The sequence below is a fragment of the Balaenoptera borealis genome, assembly GCF_965194805.1.
Source record: "Balaenoptera borealis genome assembly, chromosome: 1".
Taxonomy (NCBI): domain Eukaryota; kingdom Metazoa; phylum Chordata; class Mammalia; order Artiodactyla; family Balaenopteridae; genus Balaenoptera; species Balaenoptera borealis.
Genome location: NC_138860.1, coordinates 47,733,053 through 47,755,951, shown reverse-complemented (window position 1 = coordinate 47,755,951; position 22,899 = coordinate 47,733,053). Strand labels below are relative to the sequence as shown.

The window sequence follows — 22,899 nt, the reverse complement described above, 5'->3', positions numbered from 1 at the left end:
CACTACCACAGCCCCAGTAAACCCACAGCTATCGGTTTTTCAATTCTTTTCTTGTAAGCAACACGTCATTTCAGCATCAGGGACCAACTGGAAGAGGAGTGACCTGGGGCTCTTTTTCCTGGTTCTCTGAATGTGGGATCTGACAACGTCAGGAGTAGCCATGTCGGAGAGAAATTAGAGGCCCTGCAGTCGGCCTTCTCTCTGGGAGGAACACAGAGGGACTGGCCGTGCTTCAAGGGCCCCCAGTTGTGTCAATGTCAGGCTCCAGAAAGCGGGGTCTGCCCTTGAGAGCCACACTTAGCAAAGAGGCCCTAGAGACGTCCTGTTCATGCAGCCGCCGTTCAGGCTGCTGCCCCTGTCAATTTCATCCCCCTGAATCGCTCCCCTGCCTGTCAGGAACTCCCCATGGGATGGGGCCTCAGGCAATTGCCCCGATTTGCCTGGATTCTTGAAAGAGCTTTGCTGAAATCTTGTACAGAACTTCCCCCGCATTACTTTTTCCTTTCAAAGCAACTTGTGAAGTAGAGAGGAAAGTAAAAGTTAATTAAGCCACTTAATCCAGAACCGAAAAGAGGTTTCAAATTTCACCTGCAGGAAATTGTGCAGGGGTAGAGGAGAAAGGACTACACAGTATAATCTGCTTCCCTGAAACTATGCCTCCAGTCTTGGTTACCCCACAGCAGGCTAGCATCTATGCTATATATTTATGTGTTTATCTATGTGTCTATTTAGGTAAATTCACTTATTAACAGTTGTTGTATGTCACTGTGTGTCAGGTGCTAGGCTGGGCACTTTACATGGATAATCTCACTTAATTCTCCCCAGACCCTATGAGATGGGTACTATTAGGATGCCCATTTTAGAGATGGGAAAAACTGATGCTCGGAATATATTTTGTCATGAGCTGTGTTGGAGCAGAACTAGAATCTTGAGTTTAACCCTGAAGGTTCTCTACTTCTCTCTCTCTTCAGAGACATATATATACATGAAAAATTTTCATATGCAGACATCTTACCAGGTGGTAATACTCGGTACCAGGTGGTACCTGATACTTGGGGGCAGGGACTGTCTTGTTTATTTCTTTAAAAATCTCCGAATGCTACAGATAACATTCTATAGATTTTAAAAAAACAACCAAGGCCCAGAGGAGTTGAGTGATTTGCATGGGGTCACACAGTAAGTAATGAAAAAGTACTAGGTCTAGAATATCTGCCTTGAGAATCCAACTTTCAAAGGGCTATGGGTTTGGGAGCTAGCATTAGCTCTGGCTATCAGATGAATGAATTAATAAAAGAACAAAAATGAATGTACGTCTGAAGGGTGAGTAACTCATGAATTAGCTAGTTTAAGACCATCTCTGTCAGATCTGGTACAAAAGATGTCCACTGAGCTTCTAAATGGTATAAGTTTAACTTCCTCCTTCCCTCTATCCCAAGTCAATTGCCAGAAGGATCCTACTGACCTTTTGCTATTAACTTCTCCCCTCTTGACCCCTTTTCTCTTGTTAAGGGAATTCTAGGGTGGTATTTACCACCTCTTCAAAAGAATCAAAGGAAAACAAAACACACACTTTTCAAAAGGGCAAAGGCTTTTTAAAAAACTTCCTCCCTCCCCCATCTTTCCCCACCAGCACACACCTTCCAAGCACTACTTGGAGAAGGTATTCTATGACTCAGATTGCTTTTTTTCCCAGGGGCTTTCCAGGAGCAAGCATGAGGAGGAGTGAGTATAAAAATACAGGATGAGATAAACCTGGGGGTAGGTGAGAGTTTTTTTTTAATTTAATTTAATTTTTTAAACTAATTTTTATTGGAGTATAGCTGCTTTGAGAATTTTCTTCCATCATGATGTGAATGGATTGCCCATTGCCCTCCTGTGTGAGGAGGGAAGACTACAGGTCAAAGTCGAGTGCCCCCTCCCCATCCATCCCCACGCCAGCTGTGCACAGGCCATAACCTTGCTACTCACATCTGCCTCATTCCAGAGCCCTGGGATGCAGAAGGACTCCAGAAGGTCACTGCCACACAGCAGCAAGATCCGCAGCTCTGAGGAGGGGGAACAAAGTTTGAAAAGGGAGTGAGTGGAGGCCTGGGAAACATTCAAGTCTCAGCCTTCTTCCCCCGCTGAACACAGAAGTGTCCCATCCTTGGGGCTCCAGAGCCCAGTTCTTCCAGGTGCCTCTGCACCACGGTGTGTGCCGTGCTGAAACCTCTGCTCACCCCTCCCCCAGGCTCATTTACAGACCACCCTCATTCCCTGCAGGAGGAATGGCGCAGAGAGGGAGACTAACTGTCCTGGTTTGCTGGTACTGAGGGGCTTCCAGGATGGGTTTCCATGCTAAACCAGGATGGCTGGTCACCCGAACAGAGACTGAGCCAGCTACATGCCTAGTGTGAGGTCTAAGGGTCTCTCCTTTGCTCCATATCAAACCGAAGTGCCCGTGGAGTTTGGCTCCTCCGCTGCTGTGCATTATCTGGGGTTTGTCTCGTCACAAGCACCCGATGTGATGGGGGGCGGGGGACCCCGAGTACACCCTCAAATCATCGCTAGCTCAGCTCATCGGATGTCCTCTCTTTACACGGCCACTGTCCTCAGCAAAGGGCTTGAGGAGTGAGGCTGCCCCCCACTTTCCTGACTCCCAGGCGTACTTCTTGCTTGTCACTTGTTTTTCTTCCCTCATTAAGCTCACTCTGAATTTCCCCAGTGAGGCCGCTGTCATTTAAAACAGGCAGCAAACTGACTGGGGCATGAACACTGAGCAACAGGGGGAAAAAGAATCCTGGGATTCTCAGAACCACGTGGGGAGAGACTTCCACCTGGGCTGGGATTCAGGTGGTGCGTCTGGTTCCCGGGCATCGAAGGCCCTTCCATCAAGAGGCTGTGGCTGTGGGTATCTTGCCTGAAACAGTGAGACAGCCCCGCTCTGAGCCTTCCAGAGAACACTGCCACCCTGGACCCTGAGGCCGAGAGACGGGTGGCAGCTCTGCCCGCCTCAGACCCTGTAGCTAGCTCAGGGACCTGACGAGGACTTTCAGGTGGTGAGCTCGCCCTGGCTGCAGGCTGAGTGGAAGGCTGCTGGGCTGGCGACAGACAGTGAGCGCATCTCACGGTCCCAGCTCAGTGCAGCCCATACTCAGGGAGCCCCATGGAGCCCTGGGGTCTTAACTCTTAAATATTCCTGCAGCCTCCCCTCTCCTCTCTCCTCCACGTCACACGGTAGTCTCATGGTCTGTTTATGTCCAGGGACCTTAATTGATCTTTATATCTCCAGGGCCTGGCAGAGTGACCTGTGCACAGTAGGTGCTCAGAATGTGTTGAATGAGTGAACAACAGACAGGCTGACCGCAGAGGCCGTGCGGGCAGGCTGTCTAAGAGCCTTCTGGGTGCTCTGGGATGGCAGTCCGGGATGGCGATTGTGGCCTTGTCTCTTGCAGCATGGAGGCCCTGGTCAATGGTGCCTCCCTCTGTGTTAGGCCACCAGCCTTCGGATGGCTGAGAGGAGCCAGACCGGGCTCATTCTGGGATCCTGTTGTTCCCTGTCTCCGGCTTGGAGCCACCCAGAATTCCAGGTCAGTTCTCTGTTGAAAGGCTGAAGCTCTGTAACTGTGGACCTAAGAGTTCAGTTAGCTGGCCGTCTCCAGATGACATGCTGGTCCTCAGTTTCTTCTCCATCAGTGATTCTCAACTGGGGGGGGGGGGGCGATTTTGTCTCCAGAATTTGGCAATGTCTGGAGACTTCTTTGGTTGTCAAGACTGGAGAGAGGGGTGTGCCGCTGGTACCTAGTGCTCAGAGGGCAGGAATGCCACTCAACAGTCTACGCAGCACACAGCAGCCCCCATGACACAGGATTATCTGGTCCCCACTGTCAACAGTGCCGTGGTTGAGAAACCCTGCTCTACAGCCATGGAAATGAATCTCTTTTCTATTCCCAAGCCAGAGACTCACTTTCTCACTTGAAAATAATGTAGGATTATTTTTAAAGCCAAAGCAGATCAAGTTAAAGCGCGGGGTTTCCACCTTTGCTTGCAGCACTAGAACAGATGGGTTTGTCACAGACCAAGAGGCCCTGGCAGGGCTTGGAATCCCACGTGTGGCCGCTGGAGGGCAGCAGTGGTTTCTCAGGTTTATCATCTGAGACTAAGGTACGTGTTTTCAGCCCATAAGCCTTGGGTCTGGGGCAGGCCTCGGGAGCAGTCAGCGGGTTAAGGAAGTGGAAACGGAGGCATAGATGCTAACTGAGCTAGGAGAAATGGCTTTTTCCTTCTCGTGAAGCGTGCAAGGGGATTTCAAAAAGGGGACGTGTGAGCCAGAGGGCCTCACAGCACAGTGGTCTAGAGGCCAGGCAAGCTCCCTTCCTGGGACCTCCTCTGGGTCCAACTTCCTTCCCCAGTTCAGGATCCAGGGAGCCAGAATCAGCACTCTCCAGCCACACTCTCCTCCCGGGAATCCGGGTTATGCAAAACCCCAGGCCCTGCAGCCCCTTCCAGTACCCACTGCACACTGAGGCAGCTGCCACCTGTACCACACGAGGCCACGAATCCATCCAGACAGCTGTGGCCACTCAGCTTTCCTTTCTCTGAAAGAGGAGTAAGATGGGGCTAAGACTAGCCCTGCCCCTCACAAGGCTGCAGTGAGATGGTAAACGTGGAGTGCTAGGAGCTAGGAGCGTGGCCGTGCAAACAAACACCCATCGCATTGCCTCTCCGTAGGAGGGGGAACTCCCCAGGGCAGGACAGCCTGATACGTAGGCCCTAGGTGCTGGGAAGGTAAAGAGGTCCCAGCTGAAGCTGGGCCACAATGCATTCTTCCTGGAACAAGGTGTCGGAGGAAAATATACATTGGAATAGAGCTGAAGGTCTGAAGACTGATCTGAGCTCGGCTGGTCTGGTGGAGAAGACTTCCTCCCTGGGAAGGTGGTTCCTGGCCAGGTGTGGAACTGCAGGGTTTTTGGGTGTTTGGGGCTGTGGAACCTGGGGTTGCATGCTTCTTCCTGCTGGCTTTGGGAAGCAGCCAGAAAGGCAGGCGCCCTTTCCTGTGGTCCTCAGACAGCCATGTGCTGGTAAATAAAGCCTATTAAAACTTGATAAAAGAATTGGGAAATGAGGAGTTTTGAGTACTTAATACTTTTGTTTTGAATACAATGTATTTAACTGTTACTTAATATAATTTAATTTTTAGTATAGGCTGCGTTTAACAACTGGTTGGTAAGATCCCTGAAAATTTTACAAATGGCTCTGGCGAATAAATATGAGCCAACTCAGGTGCACCACTGCCTGGGATCAGGGGACAGGCCCCAGAGAAGTTCCTTGAAATGACATCACATCTGCTGGGCCTCCTGGGAGAACCCAGTGCCCAGGTGCAACCCCAAACCTCCATCTCTAGGAGGGGGTGCCTGGAACATCTCTGTAGCTCGAGTTGAAGATTAAGCATGTCAGCTGGACACCAGGTTGCCCCTCATCCTAGAATTTCAAGCATTCCAGCTGTCACTGACCCTCCTTGTCACCTGGTACCTGCATCAGCTCCAGCTCCACTCTTGCTGTCTGCCCTTTACCCGGCTTCAGATACTTGTGTCTCTAACTTATTCTGGAACCTTGGAAAGATCTGTTTCCTGGTTTGTTTCCTAGGGTTGCCCAGGACTCAGCTCACTTCTGTGGGGGGTTAGTTCCTTCCCATCCTGACAGCTCCGTGTAACCACCCTCCACCTGCTCTGGCCCGGGGCCTTCACTGCCCTCACACACAGTCGGGGCCTTCGTCTCTCTACTCAAGGCTGCGGGGGAGGTCATAGATGTGGCTTTCTGCCCCGTCTCTCCTCCTCATCCTCCAAACGCCAGAATCCTCTGGTAAGGAAGGTAGGGGAGCTCTCCTGCCGCAGGCACAGTGCTGTGGGCAAGAGAAGAGTCTCTCTGGCTGGCAATGAACTCAACTTCCATGACTTTTGAATGAGGGAGAAGAGGCTTCGAAGGGAAAATTGCCAACTCATCCCGTCCTTCCTCCTGGGAACCTGCCTGAATCTAGTATGGAGATGTTAAAGCAGAGATGACTAAGAATATGATCTTAGCTTGGGAACAATCAATTATCCCTCTAAGAGCAGACCCTGCTGCAAACACCACCCAGGGTTGGCAAGGCTCTCCCCTCCCCCACTTTGCCCGTGATGGAGGCAGGTGGCCCCAAATGTTCCCACTTGCCCAGCCCCACTCACCAATCTCCTCGTACCGCATCACTGTGCCCAGATTGGCATTCTCATCTAGGGAGGAAAGAGGAAACGCAGAAGCATCAGGGAACCAACTTCCGGGTACCTGATGCGCGTTCTGTACTGAGAGGGAGGACCCGGGGTGGGGTGACTGGGTGGGAGTAGGGAGGGGTGACTGGGTGGGAGTAGGGAGGGGTGACTGGGTGGGAGTAGGGAGGGGTGATTGGGTGGGAGTAGGGACATCTGAGTAGCGTAAATGGAGAGGAAGCAACTCCTCAGGCTCCAGAGGCAGGATTCACTGTTCTGGGACTTTCAGAATTGGACAGCCCGGCTGGGTTGCCAATGACGGACACACTCGTGCTCATGCTGAGCGCCTTTTGTTTCCTTCTGTATTCAGGGGAGGCTGGCCACAGGAGCACCTTCCTTGAACCTAGGGTGACAGCTTGTAGCGTCACACGGAGGTGGCCCTCTCTCGTTCAGCGTTCTGGTTCAAAGAACAAGCAAAACTGAGTACGCTGAGATTTTTCACGTGGCAGGATGGAGAGGCCGGGAAAGATGTGAAAGACAGAGGCTTTACCATGTGCTCTGAGTGTGCACGCCCACATGGGGCACACGGTGTGCAGAGCACCATGGGGATGCCACCCTGGCCCCCTGCCTCCTCAACCATCCCTCTTAGTTCCTATTCAAGGTTGGAAATCTGAGAAATGGCAGAAGTCAGCCCCAAAGAGTCAAAGGAATGGGGGCTAGACCTTCAGCTCTTCTGCAGAGTCGAATTTGGGGTTTGTAGGAGAAAGAGCCCCAGAGGCAGCTAGTCTCATCTATGCTGAGTCCTTAGGGGAGCAGCCAAATAATGGAGAAAATTAAGGAAAGGGCTTGTGTGTTCTTAGCCTCTCAGCAGGAGTACTGACACTGCCAGAGCTGGGAGGACCTGAGGGAGGATGCTGGGCCTCCGAGAACTCTCAGGCGGGTGGACACATTCTATAGAGGGAAGGACCGGAACAGCCCAAGGAGGGGAGAGGAGTGGGGAAGGTCTCCAGGATCCCTGAGCCAGGATGATCACGCCTCTGGGCTCCCATCACACCTTGGCCCTGCAGGCCTGGTGACATCCTCTCTTCTCTCCCAATTTTTGCTCTATAAATGCTCATCCTACAGCAGGTGCTGGGGCTTGTCTGGTGAATGAACAAAGGGAGGAGGGAAAGAAAAGAGGCGGGATTGGTAAAGAAGGTCCTTGCTCCCTTACCCACAAAGGTGAAGCGCTCCACCGGTGGGCGGACACAGCAGATCCGGCTTAGGCTTTCTCCCACCTTTCCCAGGATCTTGGCTATGGGAGAGACAGCAAGACAGACAGGGACAGACGGAGAGAACCACTCACAACTCACACTCGCGTCAGTCCCACATTTGGGCCACTGTAAACAGTGGGGCTGCCCTGGAGGGGCAGGGGTTGGGTCATGGAGGCAGTAGGAGGGTGGAAAGAAAGAACAGAAATATGACAGCCCAAATTCCCTCTTCTCATTCCCAGTCCAAGGCACAAGCATTCTGAGCCCTAGATGGGAATCTATTTTCTGGTCGTGTTTATTACACTGTTGAAAAATTGGAAAATATGGAAGAGGAATATATATAAAAAGGAAAATAGAAAGCACCCATAATTCCACCGCTAGAGATAACCACCACTAAAGTATGCGTATATTTTTTTTATTTTCTTCCATTTTTATTATGCGTATTAATGCAGATATGTCTACGTAACATAAATTGGATCATAGTCTACACTTAAAGGGCCTGTGCCCTGTTTGCATTTTTCGTTTTTTAATATCATGTGCATTTCCTCAGCCACCCCCAACACTAAACAGTAACACCCAAATCCACGGAGACTCGGCCTGTGGCAAAGAACTCATTTGGAGTAATTTCTGCTGGGCAAAGGTCTTCCTTCCCTTTCGGATGGTGTTTAGAATAATCAGACATCCTACGTTGGCTGAGAGGGATCTGGTTTTCGGTGATCTTTCTGAGTTCTAATCCAGAGAAGTTTTCTGAGCCCCCAGACGTAGCTATATGCAAACTATGAAATTCTGGCTCATCCTTGTGAATTACCCTATTTATGATAGACTGATAACCAAATAGATTATGGTCTCTAGGCTTGAAAAGTAATACCAGGATCTGTCTCTTGCAATTGACCTGGAAGAAAATATTAGGAAGAACATGGACCTTGGAATCAGACAGTCCTGAATATGAATTCTGGCTCTTCTACTTTTGAGCTGTGTGACCTTAGGCAAATCACTCACCTTCTCTGAAGCCCAGTTTTCTCTTTGTAAATGGGAATATAATATCTATATCACAGAATTACCACATTAAATGAGAACCCGTGTAAAGCACTGAGCACCGTGCAAGCATATAATACTAGGGGCTGAGTAAATGTTGGGGGACCCCTGCTCTTTGTCAGTGAAGGGATGGCTAAGAGTGTGGGACTCTGGCTGCAGACTGTCTGGGTTTAACTCCTGGTCCTGCTACTTCCTTACTGTGTGACCTTGGCAAGATCCTCAACCTCCTTAGAAAAGGCAGAGAAAAATGCTCCCTTTTGTCTTTAATACCCACTTAAGGCAATCATATTTATATTAAAATGCACACCATCACCCCTGTCTCTCTCTGTCTCTGTTCCTGTCTCTATCATTGTGACTATTTCTCTCTGATGCCCTACATTAAGAGTTCTCAAAGTATGGTCCCTGGACCAGAGCATCAGCATTGACTTTTTAAAAATGCAAATTCTCTTCCTTCTTCCAGACCCACTGAATCAAATTCTGGGGCAGCGCTTAGCGATCTGGATTTTAACAAGCCCTGCAGGCGATTCTGAAGTTTGAGAGCCACTGCTCTACACCAGTGTTCCCCTACCTGCAGTGGGCTTGGTGGGCACATTGCTGTTCTGGTAAATGGGCTGGGAGGTCTCATTCTGGGGCTGTCCAATCACAGGCGTCATGGAGGGTGTGTTGACATTGGAGAGGATGCAGCCGGTCACCCGCTGGGGGAAGGAAGAAGGGCAGAGTCAGTGTCGTTAGCCCAAGAGACTTTTGAAAGCATTTCCCAGTTATCTCCAAATGCTCAACTGCTTGTCCATCATGGTCAGGTGTCCCGGAACTGAGAAAGAGGGCTGGAGGTGGGTTCTAGATCCAGCCACACCCTGTGACCACACTAGGCTAGCAGGAGGTGAGATAGCTCGAGGGGAAACGCGTGGGCTGTGTTGTTTCACAGACCTGGGTTCAAGTTTGAGCTCTGCCCCCTTCTGGCTGTGTGACCTTGGATAGTTACCTGCCCTTGAACCTCAGCTCAAGAGCCTAACATAGAGAGGCAAAAGAGCCACCTTTCTGGGCTGCGGCAGGATTACACGAGCGAGCATACACAGAGCGCCTTTAGAGCATCTGGCACTTGGCAGGAACTTTGTACATGTTGTGACCTTCTGTGGAACATGCATGCCTGCCCTCCCTGCCTGCTTCACGGGGCTCAAATGAGGTCATGTCTGCAAAAGGGCTGTGCAAGCTTGGGAAAGGTCGTGCAAACACCAGGCGCTATCACCACCTGCCGCCTCTCCAGGCCAGAGATGCCAATGACAGGGCCAAGCTGGGGAGCAGTGCCAGGCAGAGCAGGATGTGTTTGTGCTACAGGAAGAGGGGCGGGGTTCTGGGAACTCTTGCGCCTGCTCAGAGTGTGAATACACATTCCAGAGCCAAACGGAAATTCTATGTGTATTATCCATTGTCCTGTGTTATCTGGCCTGCTGCTTCTCTCTAGTGCTACAGAAAACACAGAGCTGATAACGCAGCATTCTTCACAGCTGACCCAGAGGCAACCCCCCTTGCCCGCGGGGAGTGGAGCTATTGGGCAACAGAGAAACAAAGGGTGAATTTTCAATCTGTTCAGCTTCATAGGGCTGTTGCTTATTCAAGGTCCCTTCCCTGAAAGCCAGCTTCCCCTCAATCCCTGGCCCACCATCCTTTCTGGATTATTGAGTCCTGCTGCCAGAGGACACCAAGTCCCAGGATTGGGGTGACCCTCCAGAGGCATCTTCCACACACCACCGTGCAGGCAGAGCAGAACGTGAGAACTTCCGAGCCCTGGAAGGGCAGGCGTTTGTCTTGTGGGGTGACCTGTCACTTCTGTAATGTTCCTGACAGGCGATGGTCACGACAGCAAGCAGCCGCATCTGGGAGCCAGTTGAGGTCGGGGACCACAGGATCTTCTTAGCCTGCTTTGTGGGATTCTCTGTGCGGCTGCGGCTGGTGGAGTGGAAGGGACAGTTTGCCTCCTTTTTATTATGCTTTCACATCCAGAAAAGAAAACGCCACATTCTCATGAAATAACGGGTCTGGTAGCTGAGGATTTTCTTCTTCTTGCTGCATGCATCATTAGTCCCATTCGACTTGTTCTATGCTGGAGAAGAGAAGTGCTGGCCACCTGCCCCGCTCTGCCCTCCACAGGCTCCCACGTTCGCAAAGCCTTGCATCACCTATTAAGCCCCGTGTCTATCTCTCCAACAGGTCCACTCTCCAGGCCAGATGCTGGGACCGGGGAGACTGGGAGTTACAAGCAGCTCCAAGCTCCCGCTCCAAGGCGGGGGACCATCGTGGCTGGCATTCTTTGCCGGCCTGTGACCATCACTGCAACAAGCTGGGGGTCCTTGGCCAAGCATCTCGGGCCCAGACTCGTGCTTCTGGGCCTGGGTAACAGAGGGAGGGCTCGGGAAGCCCAGACATTTAGACAGCAAAAGAGCAGCCAGGCTTTCTGGCTGGTAGAGCCAGGGCTCCGGCGTGCCTGCAGGGTCCCTGATTCCTCCCTTCCGTCACGCAGCCTGAGGCTCCTGCGTGACCAGAAGGATCACAGGCCCCCAGTGTGAAGCCACTGAGATTCAAAGGATGTCTGCGAATCTTAGCCTCTCCTGACGGATACATCCTTATACAGTAAGATGGGATGTCTTTTATTACTGCCGTTGCTGAGACAAGCCCAGAGGAGCAAGTCAGGGCCACCCTACGTCAGAGTCCTTCCAAAGGGACCAGGAAAGACTTGGGATGTGTGTGAAGGGTTCTGAAAGCAGAAAGAGAGGAGATGGGTTTTCTTCAATTCCATGGGGGAAAAGCTTATTAGATGAAGCAACAGCCAACTCGTCCTCTCCACTTCTCTTGCTCTTGGCTTCCTGGATGGTCTGAAGCCCCAGAAGTCCACATCTGTTCAAATAAAGCAGGTGGAGAGTGGGGGGGATTGGGGCTGCTGGCGGCTCCCCAAGGAGAAGATTCTGAAAGGCCCCTCTGACAGCAAACACAGATGCGATGGAGGCGCCCCCTGTGTCAGGACGATGTCATTCTGATCCTTGTTTGGGGCTGGGGAGGGCTGTGCATCTGGGTCAGCGGAGGCAAGGAGGATGGATTGCGTCTCGTCTCGGTGGGTCAGGCTTCTTGCTATTGATGGCACCGCTTTTCACCCCCCGCACGGTGGGAGTCGATGGGTTGCTATTGATCTGTGAAGGGCGCTTTCTGCACACGCTGACTGGTGCTGCTGGCGAGTGAGGAACCCGTGCTTACCTAGCAAACAGGTCCTCGTCACTGCGCACGGCCACAAGCCCTGGGCAGCCATCTGCGTGGACTAGGCAGTCACTGTGTGTCCTCAGATACCCTGGTTCACCTCTCTGTGCTTCCTTTTACCCACAAATAAAACAGAGATGAGAACACCGTCTGCCCGTGGACTCCTGTGAGGAGGAATGAGTGTGCATGACAGTACGCCGCCTGCGGGTATGAAGTACGGCAGTCACGGCAGCCTACGCTGGGGTAGGAGGACCAGTGGGTCCCCAGGAGGTGTGGCAGGAGGACCCGGCTGCTTGTAACTCCGCCCAGCGCCCCTCTCTCCTCCTTTCTTTGCTCGCTTCCCCTTCTCTCCTCACTTTCCGAAGCTTTCCAGCTGTGGTCTCCTGAATCCCACCTTGAACTTACTGCCAGAAGATGAAAACTGCCCCAAGTCATATCGAGGAGGGGGACAAGGCAGGAAGCAGCCTCTGGTGCTGCTCTGGGTCCCTAATTCACTGCCCTCCTTGCTGCTGCTCGGAGCCTGGTCTCCCCCACCGCTGGCGGAGAAGCAGGAAACAACCAGGTCATAGGCCAGCAGCATCCTTTCCCTGGCCTGCCCGGCTTCCGGGGTCCACCCAACCCTGAGCCTGGCCCAGCTTACCTTCATGAGGTCCCGATGGTGTTCGAGGACGCTGCAGGTTGTCTGCCAGGTGTCCTGATAGCACTCCCACGGGTCCACCCTGACAATAGGAAAGATGTTTCCCTTGGTTTCCATTCTCACACTCTTTGCTTATTGGTTCCTTCCAATGACATGGCTCAAAAAGCTTAGCAGACCTGGTCATACCATGTACTTAGACCTCGAATCAGGTAAAACATGGGCTTGAAACACCTTCCTGAGCCTCAGTTTTCCCACTGTAAAATGAGAGGAGTTTGACACAGGCTTACATGAACAGTTGCTGGTACTGGTCTGGCCAGGTTTAATATCAGCACCAGACCTTCCCAACTGTGGGGCTTTGGGAAAGTTATGTGATTTTTTTGGTGCTCACTTTCCCATCTGTAAAATGGGAATAACAATAATAACTCTCTTGCGGGGTTATTAGAAGGGGTCAATGAGTTTTCTATGCAAAGTGCTTAGTATAGTGTCTTGCTCTTAGTCTTACCTGCAAAATGGGAATTCTCCTCTGGACCTTATAGGACTGTGATAAGAATGAAATGAGCCAGGCCCCCATCAAGTGGCGACTGCCGTTACCCGAACTGGGGAATCTGCCCACGTCTGACTCCCTGTGCGGCGGGGTGCCCTGTGGGCATGCAGGTGGGCACGGCAGCCAGGCCGGAAGGCACAGCCCCGCAGACCGGCCAACCCCTGCTGCCCACGGGATGTGAAGTGAGCAGGGATCCAGCCCCCGACGGATGCAGCGCTCGGGCTTAATTACCAACTTAACGAGCTGCTACATTGGGACGTTCCTCAAACGCGTCCTTAGCAGTTGAGCATTTGCTCCCTAGCCCCACCTCACAGCACACCTAAGGTTCCCAGAGATGAGATCTCGTGAACTGAAAACGCCGAGCGACCCAGCTTGCCCTGAGCCCCCAGATCCCTGACCACCGTCCCCCCTGAGATGGGCAGACACCTGACCTGGCTAAACAGGCTCCCCCATGTCCAGGGACTCTGTGCACCCACGCCCCATCTCTCGAGCTAGCTCCAAGCCTCTCTGGTGACCTCAGTTCGCGGAACTCTGATTTTCCCAGTGCCTGGAGCAGTGCGGGGCACGCAGTAAGTGCTCAGTGAATATTTGTTGAACGAATGAGGGAGTTATTTCAGAATCTTCTAATCGCATACAAGCAGTAACAGTCTCCTGTTCAGTATTTCCCCCACTGGACCCCATTTTCCCCTGAGGTCATGAGGTGCCGTGCTAAGAGGCTCCGTCTCTACCCTGACTTGACCACAGATGTGCTGTTCCCTCTCAAACTCCTTGACTTCTCCTGAGCTGTCTCCCAATCTCACCTCGGTCTCGGGGCGGGGGGTGGGGGGAGGCGGTGAGAAAGTCTGTAAAAGGCATGCACTTCTCACACAAATCACTGCGCACAAATGGCACGGATCACTATTTAATTATTATTGTCGCTTTTCTTCACTGCTCCCATTTCCACCCGCCCCATCTCTTCTCCGCTAACTCTCTGCATCCCTCATTCTGAGGTCAGCGGCCCTTCATTTCTGTCCTTTCCTGGAAACCTCTAGGTGCTGCTTATTTTTCCACGGGGGGAAATCACAATACCAATGGTGTATCGTTATTTTTTTAAAAAAACGTCATCTTCTCATGCAAATTATAACTGTAGGAGCTTTGGGGGACATAATTAGCATAATTCGTGGAGGTTTGCTTTAATTACACTGCAAGCACAGTGGATAACGGTGTCTGCCCTCTTAGGACTGCGCAGGGACCGTCTGCGGGAAAGGCCGTGAGCGCTTGCACCTGCCCCCCCCCCGACCCCGCGCCACCCCTCTGTCCCACTGTCATCGCGGGGCCCTAGGAAGCCTGAACAGGAATGGAAAATAGCCAAAGCCGGGGGACCTTCCCTGAAAGGTGGTGACAGCTCATGGAAGTGAGTACAGATGGAAGTGGAGAGGCATCTTGGATTCTCTGGCCCTGCCTCACCCCAATCCCAGTGATGTTTGTGGAAGCTCCGAGCATACTCCTGAATCCAAACGTGCCAGAGCAGATGAAACACCAAAAGCTCCCTCTTTAGTTTCCCAGGCTGTATAGCTTGGTTAAAAAATAAAGTCATCAGGCCACCCCAGAATGCTTACGTAATTATTGCCTGCATGGGGTTACTCTCTCCCCTGGCCTCCCCACTCCTGTGGGGACTCTTTTTTCCACCCATTCCCAGGGTGTCCCTGGGCCACCCACCTCTGGCATCATCAGGGCAGCCCTACCTGATCCAGTCAGAATTCTGGACGGCCAGCTGACACATGATGAGACGGTGCCGGCTCGACACGAGGCCCTGGGAAGCAACAGAGCAGTCGTTGGGAGGCTCACTCTGGTCCCCACAGACTCCCTAAGGCTCCATCCCAAGCCAGCCCATTATAAAAGCGCAGCATTTTTCAGTGCCGACAGAGAATGCAGGTGTGACCCCTCCACATGTCCCCCTGCTACACACAAGCGTACAGTGGCAAGGTGGGCGGGAGAGGAAGAATGGAGGGTGTGTGCAGTATACTTTCCTCCCCCATCAGAATCAGAGGTGAGCCTCCACTGACGAAGAAGCCAGTGTGTACCCAGCACAGAGAGGAGACTTAACGTGGTGAGTGTTGCCTTGTTTCCCGGCTCCATCTGGCTGGGTCACCTCCCCAGAGCCCACCAAGTTGTATCTGGGGGAGGAGATTGAAGTCTGGGAGAGCTTCTAGATTTTCTTGGATGTGTGGCAGGGAGGGAGGGAGGGGCAGGGAAATGAATTTTAAATCAGATTATAGGAGGCATAGGCCTTTTTCTCCTAAAATCCCAGGAAAGATTGCCCAGCCCATAACCAGCCCCCAGTTTGGCATCCGTGCCGAGTCACACGGCATGGATGAGTTCTGACTGGGCCTGGTCGCAGGCAGCTGTTCCTCCCAGCTGCTGCCCAACCCCCATTCACTCAGGTCTGACTGTGGTCCAGAGATGGAAGCAGGACACCTGCTAATGGGTGTTTTGCGTTTCCAGGAATCGTAGATGGCAGAGATGGCAGCAGAGCAGTTTTACATCAGAGGAACCATCGGGTCAGGAATGGGGGTTAGGGAGGAGAGGGGCAAAGGAGGAACCCACCTGTTTTCCATAGGAGTCGTGGACAGGAGACACAATCCCACCAATGACAATAAACCTTCCAGTTTTGTGTAGATAATCTCTGGCTCTTTCTAATTAAGAGAAGAAAACCTCACATTATAAAGAGGAAAGGTGTGGATTAGAGGTGATCATTGAAATCAATACGTTCAGCTCTGTAAGGCTTATTTCCCATCTTTCTTGCCATTTAAATAGAAAGTGCCAACTTTCAAAGCAAACATTGGTGATTCAAAAGGTTATGGAACCAGATTTCAGCCCCCAAAGCAAAAGGATTTAGAAGTCAAGGGGATTAATCCAGGTTTAAAGGTCCAGTGCTGGACTAGCTTAGAGAGATTTAAAACAAGCACCTCACTCAAAGCCAAGAGAGCAACTGATTGGAATTAACCATTATGATCACAAGCAGAAATTATTCCGAAGTGAAGGAGTCATTTTCTAAAAAGAAAAAAGAAGAAGCCTTCTTATAATATGAAAGGTGGGCTGACTGCCTCATGGAGTTACTCAGAAGAGGAAAATCACCAAAACAAATTTAAAGGGCCTTCTACATAATTAGGGAGAATTAACAATCAGACCAGAAAACCAACATTACAGTTGGTTGAGAAAAGTTCGGCCAGAGAAAAGCCTTTTTTTTCTGCTGAAAAAAAGTCATGATGTTGCTTTTTCAAATTTACCAGACAAGCCCAATTTCATTTTCATGAGACAATTTAGCAAACTAAGAAGTGATGAAGATTTTGGTTCTGTCTTTCTTCTAAGGCGGTTCGTTGTACAAATCCAGCAGGTCCTGAGCTACTACAGCTGAGGGAAGGTGGCGTGGATTTACTGTGTAGGTGAGGGATTCTGTAAGGGAACAGGGGCTTGGGTAGCAAAACTGGCCGTGTAGTTTACAAGCAAGCTTCCAGGATCACCCTGCTGGCTCTCTTAAAAATTTTAATTCTCACCACATTTGCCTCTTTTTTTTCTTTCGATGTGAAATCTCTTAAAGTTTTTTTAAAAAAGTAATTAATAAACTTTATTTTTTTTAGCACAGTTTTAGATTTACAGAATAATTAAGCAGATAGTACATAGAGTTCTATGTATTCAGTCGCCCCATCTTCCGACCTCCCCCCCCACGCACCCCATTTCCCCTGTTATTACTATCTTGCATTAGCCGGGTATAATTGTTACGTTTGATAGGCCTGTATTGACACATTGTTATTAACTATAGGACATAGTTTACATTGAGATTCACTCTTTGTGTTGTATGGTTTTGCGGGTTTTGACAAATACATAATGACATGTGTCCACATTGGTTTCATAGAGAACAGTTTCTCCACGCTCAAAATCCACTGTGCTCTCTACCTATTCATCTCTCTCCCTCCTTCCAACCGCTGGTAACCACTGATCTTTTTACTATCTCTATAGTTTTGTCTTTTTCAAAATGCCAAATAGTTGGAATCACACACTATGTAACCTCTTCAGACTGGCTTCTCTCACTTAGCAATTCATATTTAAGGTTCCTCCATGTCTTTTCCTGGCCTGATAACTCATTTCTTTTTATTGCTGAATAATAGTCCATTGTCTGGACGTAACACAGTTTGTTTATTCATTCACTAATGGAAGGTCATCTTGGTTGCTTCCAGTTTTCACTGATTATGAATAAAGCTGATATAACATTCATGTGCAGGTTTTTGAGTGGACATAAATTTTCAACTCAGGTAAATATCAAGGAGTGTGATTGCTGGAACATACGGTAAAAGTATGTTTAACTTTGTAAGACACTGCCTAACTGTCTTCCAAAGTGGGTGTACAATTTTGCATTCCCGCCAGCAATGAATGAGCGTTCCTGTTGCTCCACATCCTCACCAGCATTCAGTATTGTCAGTTTCTAACATTATAACGTGTGTCATCTTTGCTTTTCAAAAGAGTGATATTACTTCACTAGTTTCCTAATCTTATTCTGAGGTCAAGAATAAATTGAAGGCCTTGTAGCAAAACCTTTTGGATATCTGAATAAATTCTATAGCCCCTCCTCTCTTCCCTTTGCCCTTTACACCCCAGTCTTCCTTAGGATCATTTCCATATGGGCTTTGGCTGTCACAGATCCTCTGCTGCAATAAGCCAGACCTTCCTTCGTCTCCCTATCTTAGAAAAAGTGTCCTCTCTTTACTCTCCACTTACCCAAGCTTTTCATTTGAAGCTCAGCTCCACCCCACATCCAGCATACCTGCCCTGGCAACATCCCCCTTTGCTGGACTTACTGACCTACTAGCTCCCTGTGCATCCTGTTCAAGGGATATGATCTGGAAATTGTTTCTGAAAGTTCGTGTCTTTACTCCTCTTCTGTACGGAATTCTTCAAAGCCAGGGACTTTGCTGTAGAGAAGAGGTCCCAAATGCACAGCTAAAGGAGATGTGCAGTTAACATACACGTGAGAAGCAAGCAGAGTGTAAGATGATTTACATTCAAACAACCTTGGCTTGTTCTGTTGCCACTTGACACACTGTACAGGCTTAAGAAAAGCAATCCACAAGTAGTTCAGTCTGTCACCCATGCCAAAGACTTCTTGGGCTCTTAAGCACTCAACACAGTGGCTTGTTTATTGAGTAATGCTTGTTCAACACATTGCTCATACCTAGAAGGCTCAAGTAGTCACCTTCCCTTAGGGTTTCCTTCCACTGGGCCGTGTCTGTCCGGAGAGCCACCCACTCCATTCCTCAGACCACACTCCAGAATTTCCAAGGGAAATAGGTTGCACCAAGCAACCTCATTGCCTTGGAAAATGTTATCCTTTCCCTCTGGCCAAGATGAGGGGGCACTTCCCCTGGCAATGCTCCAAAGCTCACTGTCTCACAAAGAAGCAATTTTTGAAAGGAATAGCCCCAACCCTACACCCTAAAAAAGGATTCCTGATCTGAAATAGTTAAACACAGAAGAGTCATGATTGTGATCATGCAGTCAAATCAATTCAGTTAACATGTATTGAGCACAAAATACCATGATGGATCCTAGAGGGATAAGAGTGGCTTTATTTATTATTCTCCAAAGGTTCACAATAATGGAGAAACAAAAGGCTCTAATGAGAGGCAAATTGGGTGAGTGCTATAGCTGTGGCTTTCAATGTTGTTGCTGTTGGTGGTGGTGTTTTACTACAACCCACAGTAAGAAATACATTTTATATCCTGGCACAATACATACATATGTATGTTTATGTATAATTAACTGAAACAAATGTTACAATGTTTTCTAGTACATTCTATTCTAGTAATTACAAATTTAAATAAAAAGCTGGTCACAACCTACTAATGCGTGGCAACCTATATTTTGAACAACTCTGTGAGATACTAGGGCATGTGGGAAAAGGGACAAGAGAGGTAATTTTGTCTTTCCAAGGAGTGTGAGGAGTTCCAGCAAATATTCAGAAATTGCACAGTTTAAAGTATGCTTATCAACTGGTTTAGTCTTAACCACTAGGGTTAGGTTGTAGGGGGCCTGGTAGGGGTGGGGTGAGGGTGAGGGAGGGGTACTGTTGGCTAAGCAAGTGGGAATCAAATTTCAAAGGGTCCTGAAAGCCAGGCAAGGAATGTGACTTTTATGCCACTCTTTGGTCAACATGCATTCTGTGGACCACTTGCATTGGAATTACCAGGGAGAGGCTATTAAAATGCACATTTTTAGGTCCTCATCCAGAGTTACTGAGTCAAAATGTCTGGGATTGGGACTTAGTCTACTTTTAAAATTAGTTTCCCCAGGTGATTCTTTTGCTCTCTCAAGTTTGAGAACAATAGACATACATTGAGAATAACCATAAAGATGAAAAGTAGAGATAGTAGGGAATCATTGAAGGCTTTTGAACATGGGGAGTGACATGCTCTGAGCTTGAAGAAAAACTCACAGAAGGAATAGTGAAGGTGGTGAAATAGCCTACCTTAAAGGAGACAATCATTCCTGGCAGGAAGTTTTGGGCCAGGTGATGAGGGATAAAGGAAGAAGATGACCCATCAGAACTTCCCAGAGAATGTTCAGGGACCATGGATTTCCTCCTCTCTCCAGACATTTTGTTTGCTTTGCTTCTGGGGCTTTGCAGTTGGATGTGTCAATGCAATGCCATGTCATCAATATTTCAGACCATACCTTTATGACTATACTAATAGCGCTAGGTTTTATATTCTGCAACTCACTTGTTGCCTTATTATCCTCTAATTTGAATGGAATGTCAGGCAAGTAAGAAACTGGAGGGACTTAATCTTGGAGGAGTCAAGATGGTGGTGTGGGAAGATGCAGAGTTCATGTCTCCCCACAACTAGGGTGCCTGCCAGACACTGGAGGGAGACCCCAACGCCCAAGAAGGTGGAAAGAACCCCCAAGCAAACTGGTAGGACATTGGGGGACTGAGGGGGGAGGAGAAGTGGAGTCTGGACAGGACCGGCGCCCCTGATGGGTGGCTGAGATGGGGGAGGGGTTCCCATGCCTGGAGGGACCCTCAGGGGCTCGGATCAGGGGGGAGGGGGCTCAGCATTTCCACTGCCCAATTGGCCAGGGAAGTCTGCCTGGCTCTCTCTAGCCGGGTCCTACGCCCTCAGAGGTCCCCTCTGGGCTGGGTTGGTCCTGGGGGCATAAAAGGGAGGCTGGGAGAGATCAGGAGAGGCAGGTGGGAGGAACCCTCCAGGACAGGAGGAGCAGGAGAGGAGTGGAGGGCATTTGTCCCACCCACTCGAGCCCAGGAAGCCTGCTGGGCTCCCAGGTGGGGTCCCCCACCCTCTGAGACCAGAGGTGGGAGGCATGCCTGGGCCCCTTCTGTTCTATTGAGCCTAATCCCTATCCCACCCCACCCCTGCCTTTTCCAGCCCTGTGGCTAATAAACATAGGCCCCACCCACTGCCAAAACCTCACCCCTGCTTATGCCCTGCCCTCCACAGCCAAGGCCTTTTCCACCTTTTTTCTGTTTTTTCTCCTCCTCCTTTTTACTATTGTGGTTCTGTTTTACCTTCTGGTTGTCGTTTCATTTATACTTTTATTTTTATATTTTTCTAAGATAGTGGTTACTTTCCTAGTCTAATTTTATTTTTTACTTTGTTATTGTTCTCCTTTTTTTTTTTTTTTTTTTGCCGTCCTGCCCAGCTTGCAGGATCTTGGTTCATGAACCAGGGGTCAGGCTGAAGTTCCTGAGGTGGGAGCTTCAAGTCCAAACCACTGGACTAACAGAGAACCTCAGACACCAGGGAATATTGTTCAGAGTGAGGTCTCCTGGAGGTCCTCATCTCAGCACCAAGACCCAGCTCTACCCAACAGCCTACAAACTGCAGTGTTGGAAGCCTCAGGCCAAACAACCGATAAGACAGGAACACAATTCCACTCATAAAAAAAAAGAAAAAAAAATTAGATGGCAAAATATATGTCACAGATGAAGGAGCAAGGTAAAAACCTACAAAACCAAATATATGAAGAGGAACTAGGCAATCTACCTGAAAAAGAATTCAGAGTAATGATAGTAAAGATGATCCAGAATCTCAGAAATACAATGGAGGTACGGATTCAGAAAATACAAGAAATGTTTAACATTTCTAGAAGATCTAGAAGAACTAAAGAAAAAACAGAGATGAACAACACAATAACTGAAATGAAGAATACACTAGAAAGAATCAATAACAGAATAACTGAGGCAGAAGAATGAAAAAGTGAGCTGGAAGACAAAATGGTGGAAATATCTGCCAAGGAGCAGAATAAAGAAAAAGAATGAAAAGAATTGAAGACACTCTCAGAGACCTCTGGGACAACATTAAATGCACCAAGATTCTAATTATAGGGGTCCCAGAGAAACAAGAGAAAAAAAAAAGGGTCTGAGAAAATATTTGAAGAGATTACAGTGGAAAACTTCCCTAACAAGGGAAAGGAAATAGTCACCCAAGTCCAGGAAGCACAGAGAGTCCCATACAGGATAAACACTAGGAAAAACACACCAAGACACATATTAATCAAGCTAACAAAAATTAAATGCAAAGAAAAGATATTAAAAGCAGCAAGGGAAAAAACAAAAAATAACATACAAAGGAATCCCCATAAGTTTGTAAGCTGATTTTTCAGTGGAAACTCGGCAGGCCAGAAGGGAGTGGCAGGATATACTTAAAGTGATGAAAGAGAAAAACCTAAAACCAAGATTACCCAGCAAGGATCTCATTCAGATTCAACGGGAGAAGTCAAAAGCTTTTCAGACAAACAAAAGCTAAGAGAATTCAGCACCACCAAACCAGCTTTACAACAAATGCTAAAGAAACTTCTCTAGGCGGGAGACACAAGAGAAGAAAAAGACCCACAAAAACAAACCCAAAACAATTAAGAAAATGGTAATAGGAACATACATATCGATAATAACCTTGAACATAAATGGATTAAATGCCCCAACCAAAAGACACAGACTGGCTGAATGGATACAAAAACAAGACCCATATATATGCTGTCTACAAGAGACCCACTTCAGACCTAGGGACACATACAGACTGAAAGTGAAGGGATGGAAAAAGATATTCCATGCAAATGGAAATCAAAAGAAAGCTGGAGTAGAAATACTCATATCAGATAAAATGACTTTAAAATAAAGATTGTTACAAGAGATAAGGAAGGACACTACATAATGATCAAAGGATCAATCCAAGAAGAAGATATAACAATTATAAATGTTTATGCACCCAACATAGGAGAACCTCAATACATAAGGCAAAGGCTAACAACCATGAAAGGGGAAATCGACAGTAATACAATGATAGTGGGGGACTTTAACATCCCACTTACATCCAGACAGAAAATAAATAAGGAAACACAAGCTTTAAATGACACAATAGACCCAATAGATCTAATTGGTATTCATAGAACATTCCACCCAAAAGTGGCAGAATACACTTTCTTCTCAAGTGCACATGGAACATTCTCCAGAATAGATCACATCTTGGGTCACAAATCAAGCCTCAGAAAATTTAAGAAAATTGAAATCATATCAAGCATCTTTTCTGACCACAACACTATGAGATTGGAAATCAATTACAGGAAAAAAACTGTAAAAAACAAATACATGGAGGCTAAACAGTGCGCTACTAAATAACCAAGAGATCACTGAAGAAATCAAAGAAGAAATAAAAAAATACATAGAAACAAATGACAACGAAAACACGACGACCCAAAACCTCTGGAACACAGCAAAAGCAGTTCTAAGTAAGAGGGAAGTTTATAGCAATTCAATCTCACCTCAAGAAACAAGAAAAATCTCAAATAAACAATTTAACCCTACACCTAAAGCAACTAGAGAAAGAAAAACAAAGAAAACCCGAAGTCAGTAGAAGGAAAGAAATCATAAAGATCAGAGTGGAAATAAATGAAATAGAAACGAAGAAAACAATAGCA

At 48.5% G+C, this 22,899-nt stretch overlaps 1 protein-coding gene across 4 annotated transcripts in view; it reads right to left on the bottom strand.

The window, feature by feature from the left end:
• Positions 1-22,899, bottom strand: part of NMNAT2 (nicotinamide nucleotide adenylyltransferase 2) — a 211,025-nt gene that overhangs the window by 26,082 nt on the left and 162,044 nt on the right. For all 4 annotated transcript variants that reach the window (XM_082402170.1, XM_082402168.1, XM_082402171.1 and 1 more), the window contains 7 exons: positions 15,517-15,605; positions 14,655-14,722; positions 12,390-12,468; positions 9,072-9,198; positions 7,432-7,512; positions 6,201-6,245; positions 1,969-2,045 (listed from right to left, as the gene is read on the bottom strand). In XM_082402170.1, the coding sequence (XP_082258296.1) occupies positions 1,969-2,045; positions 6,201-6,245; positions 7,432-7,512; positions 9,072-9,198; positions 12,390-12,468; positions 14,655-14,722; positions 15,517-15,605 (566 nt within the window). The remainder of the gene's footprint in view (positions 1-1,968; positions 2,046-6,200; positions 6,246-7,431; positions 7,513-9,071; positions 9,199-12,389; positions 12,469-14,654; positions 14,723-15,516; positions 15,606-22,899) is intronic.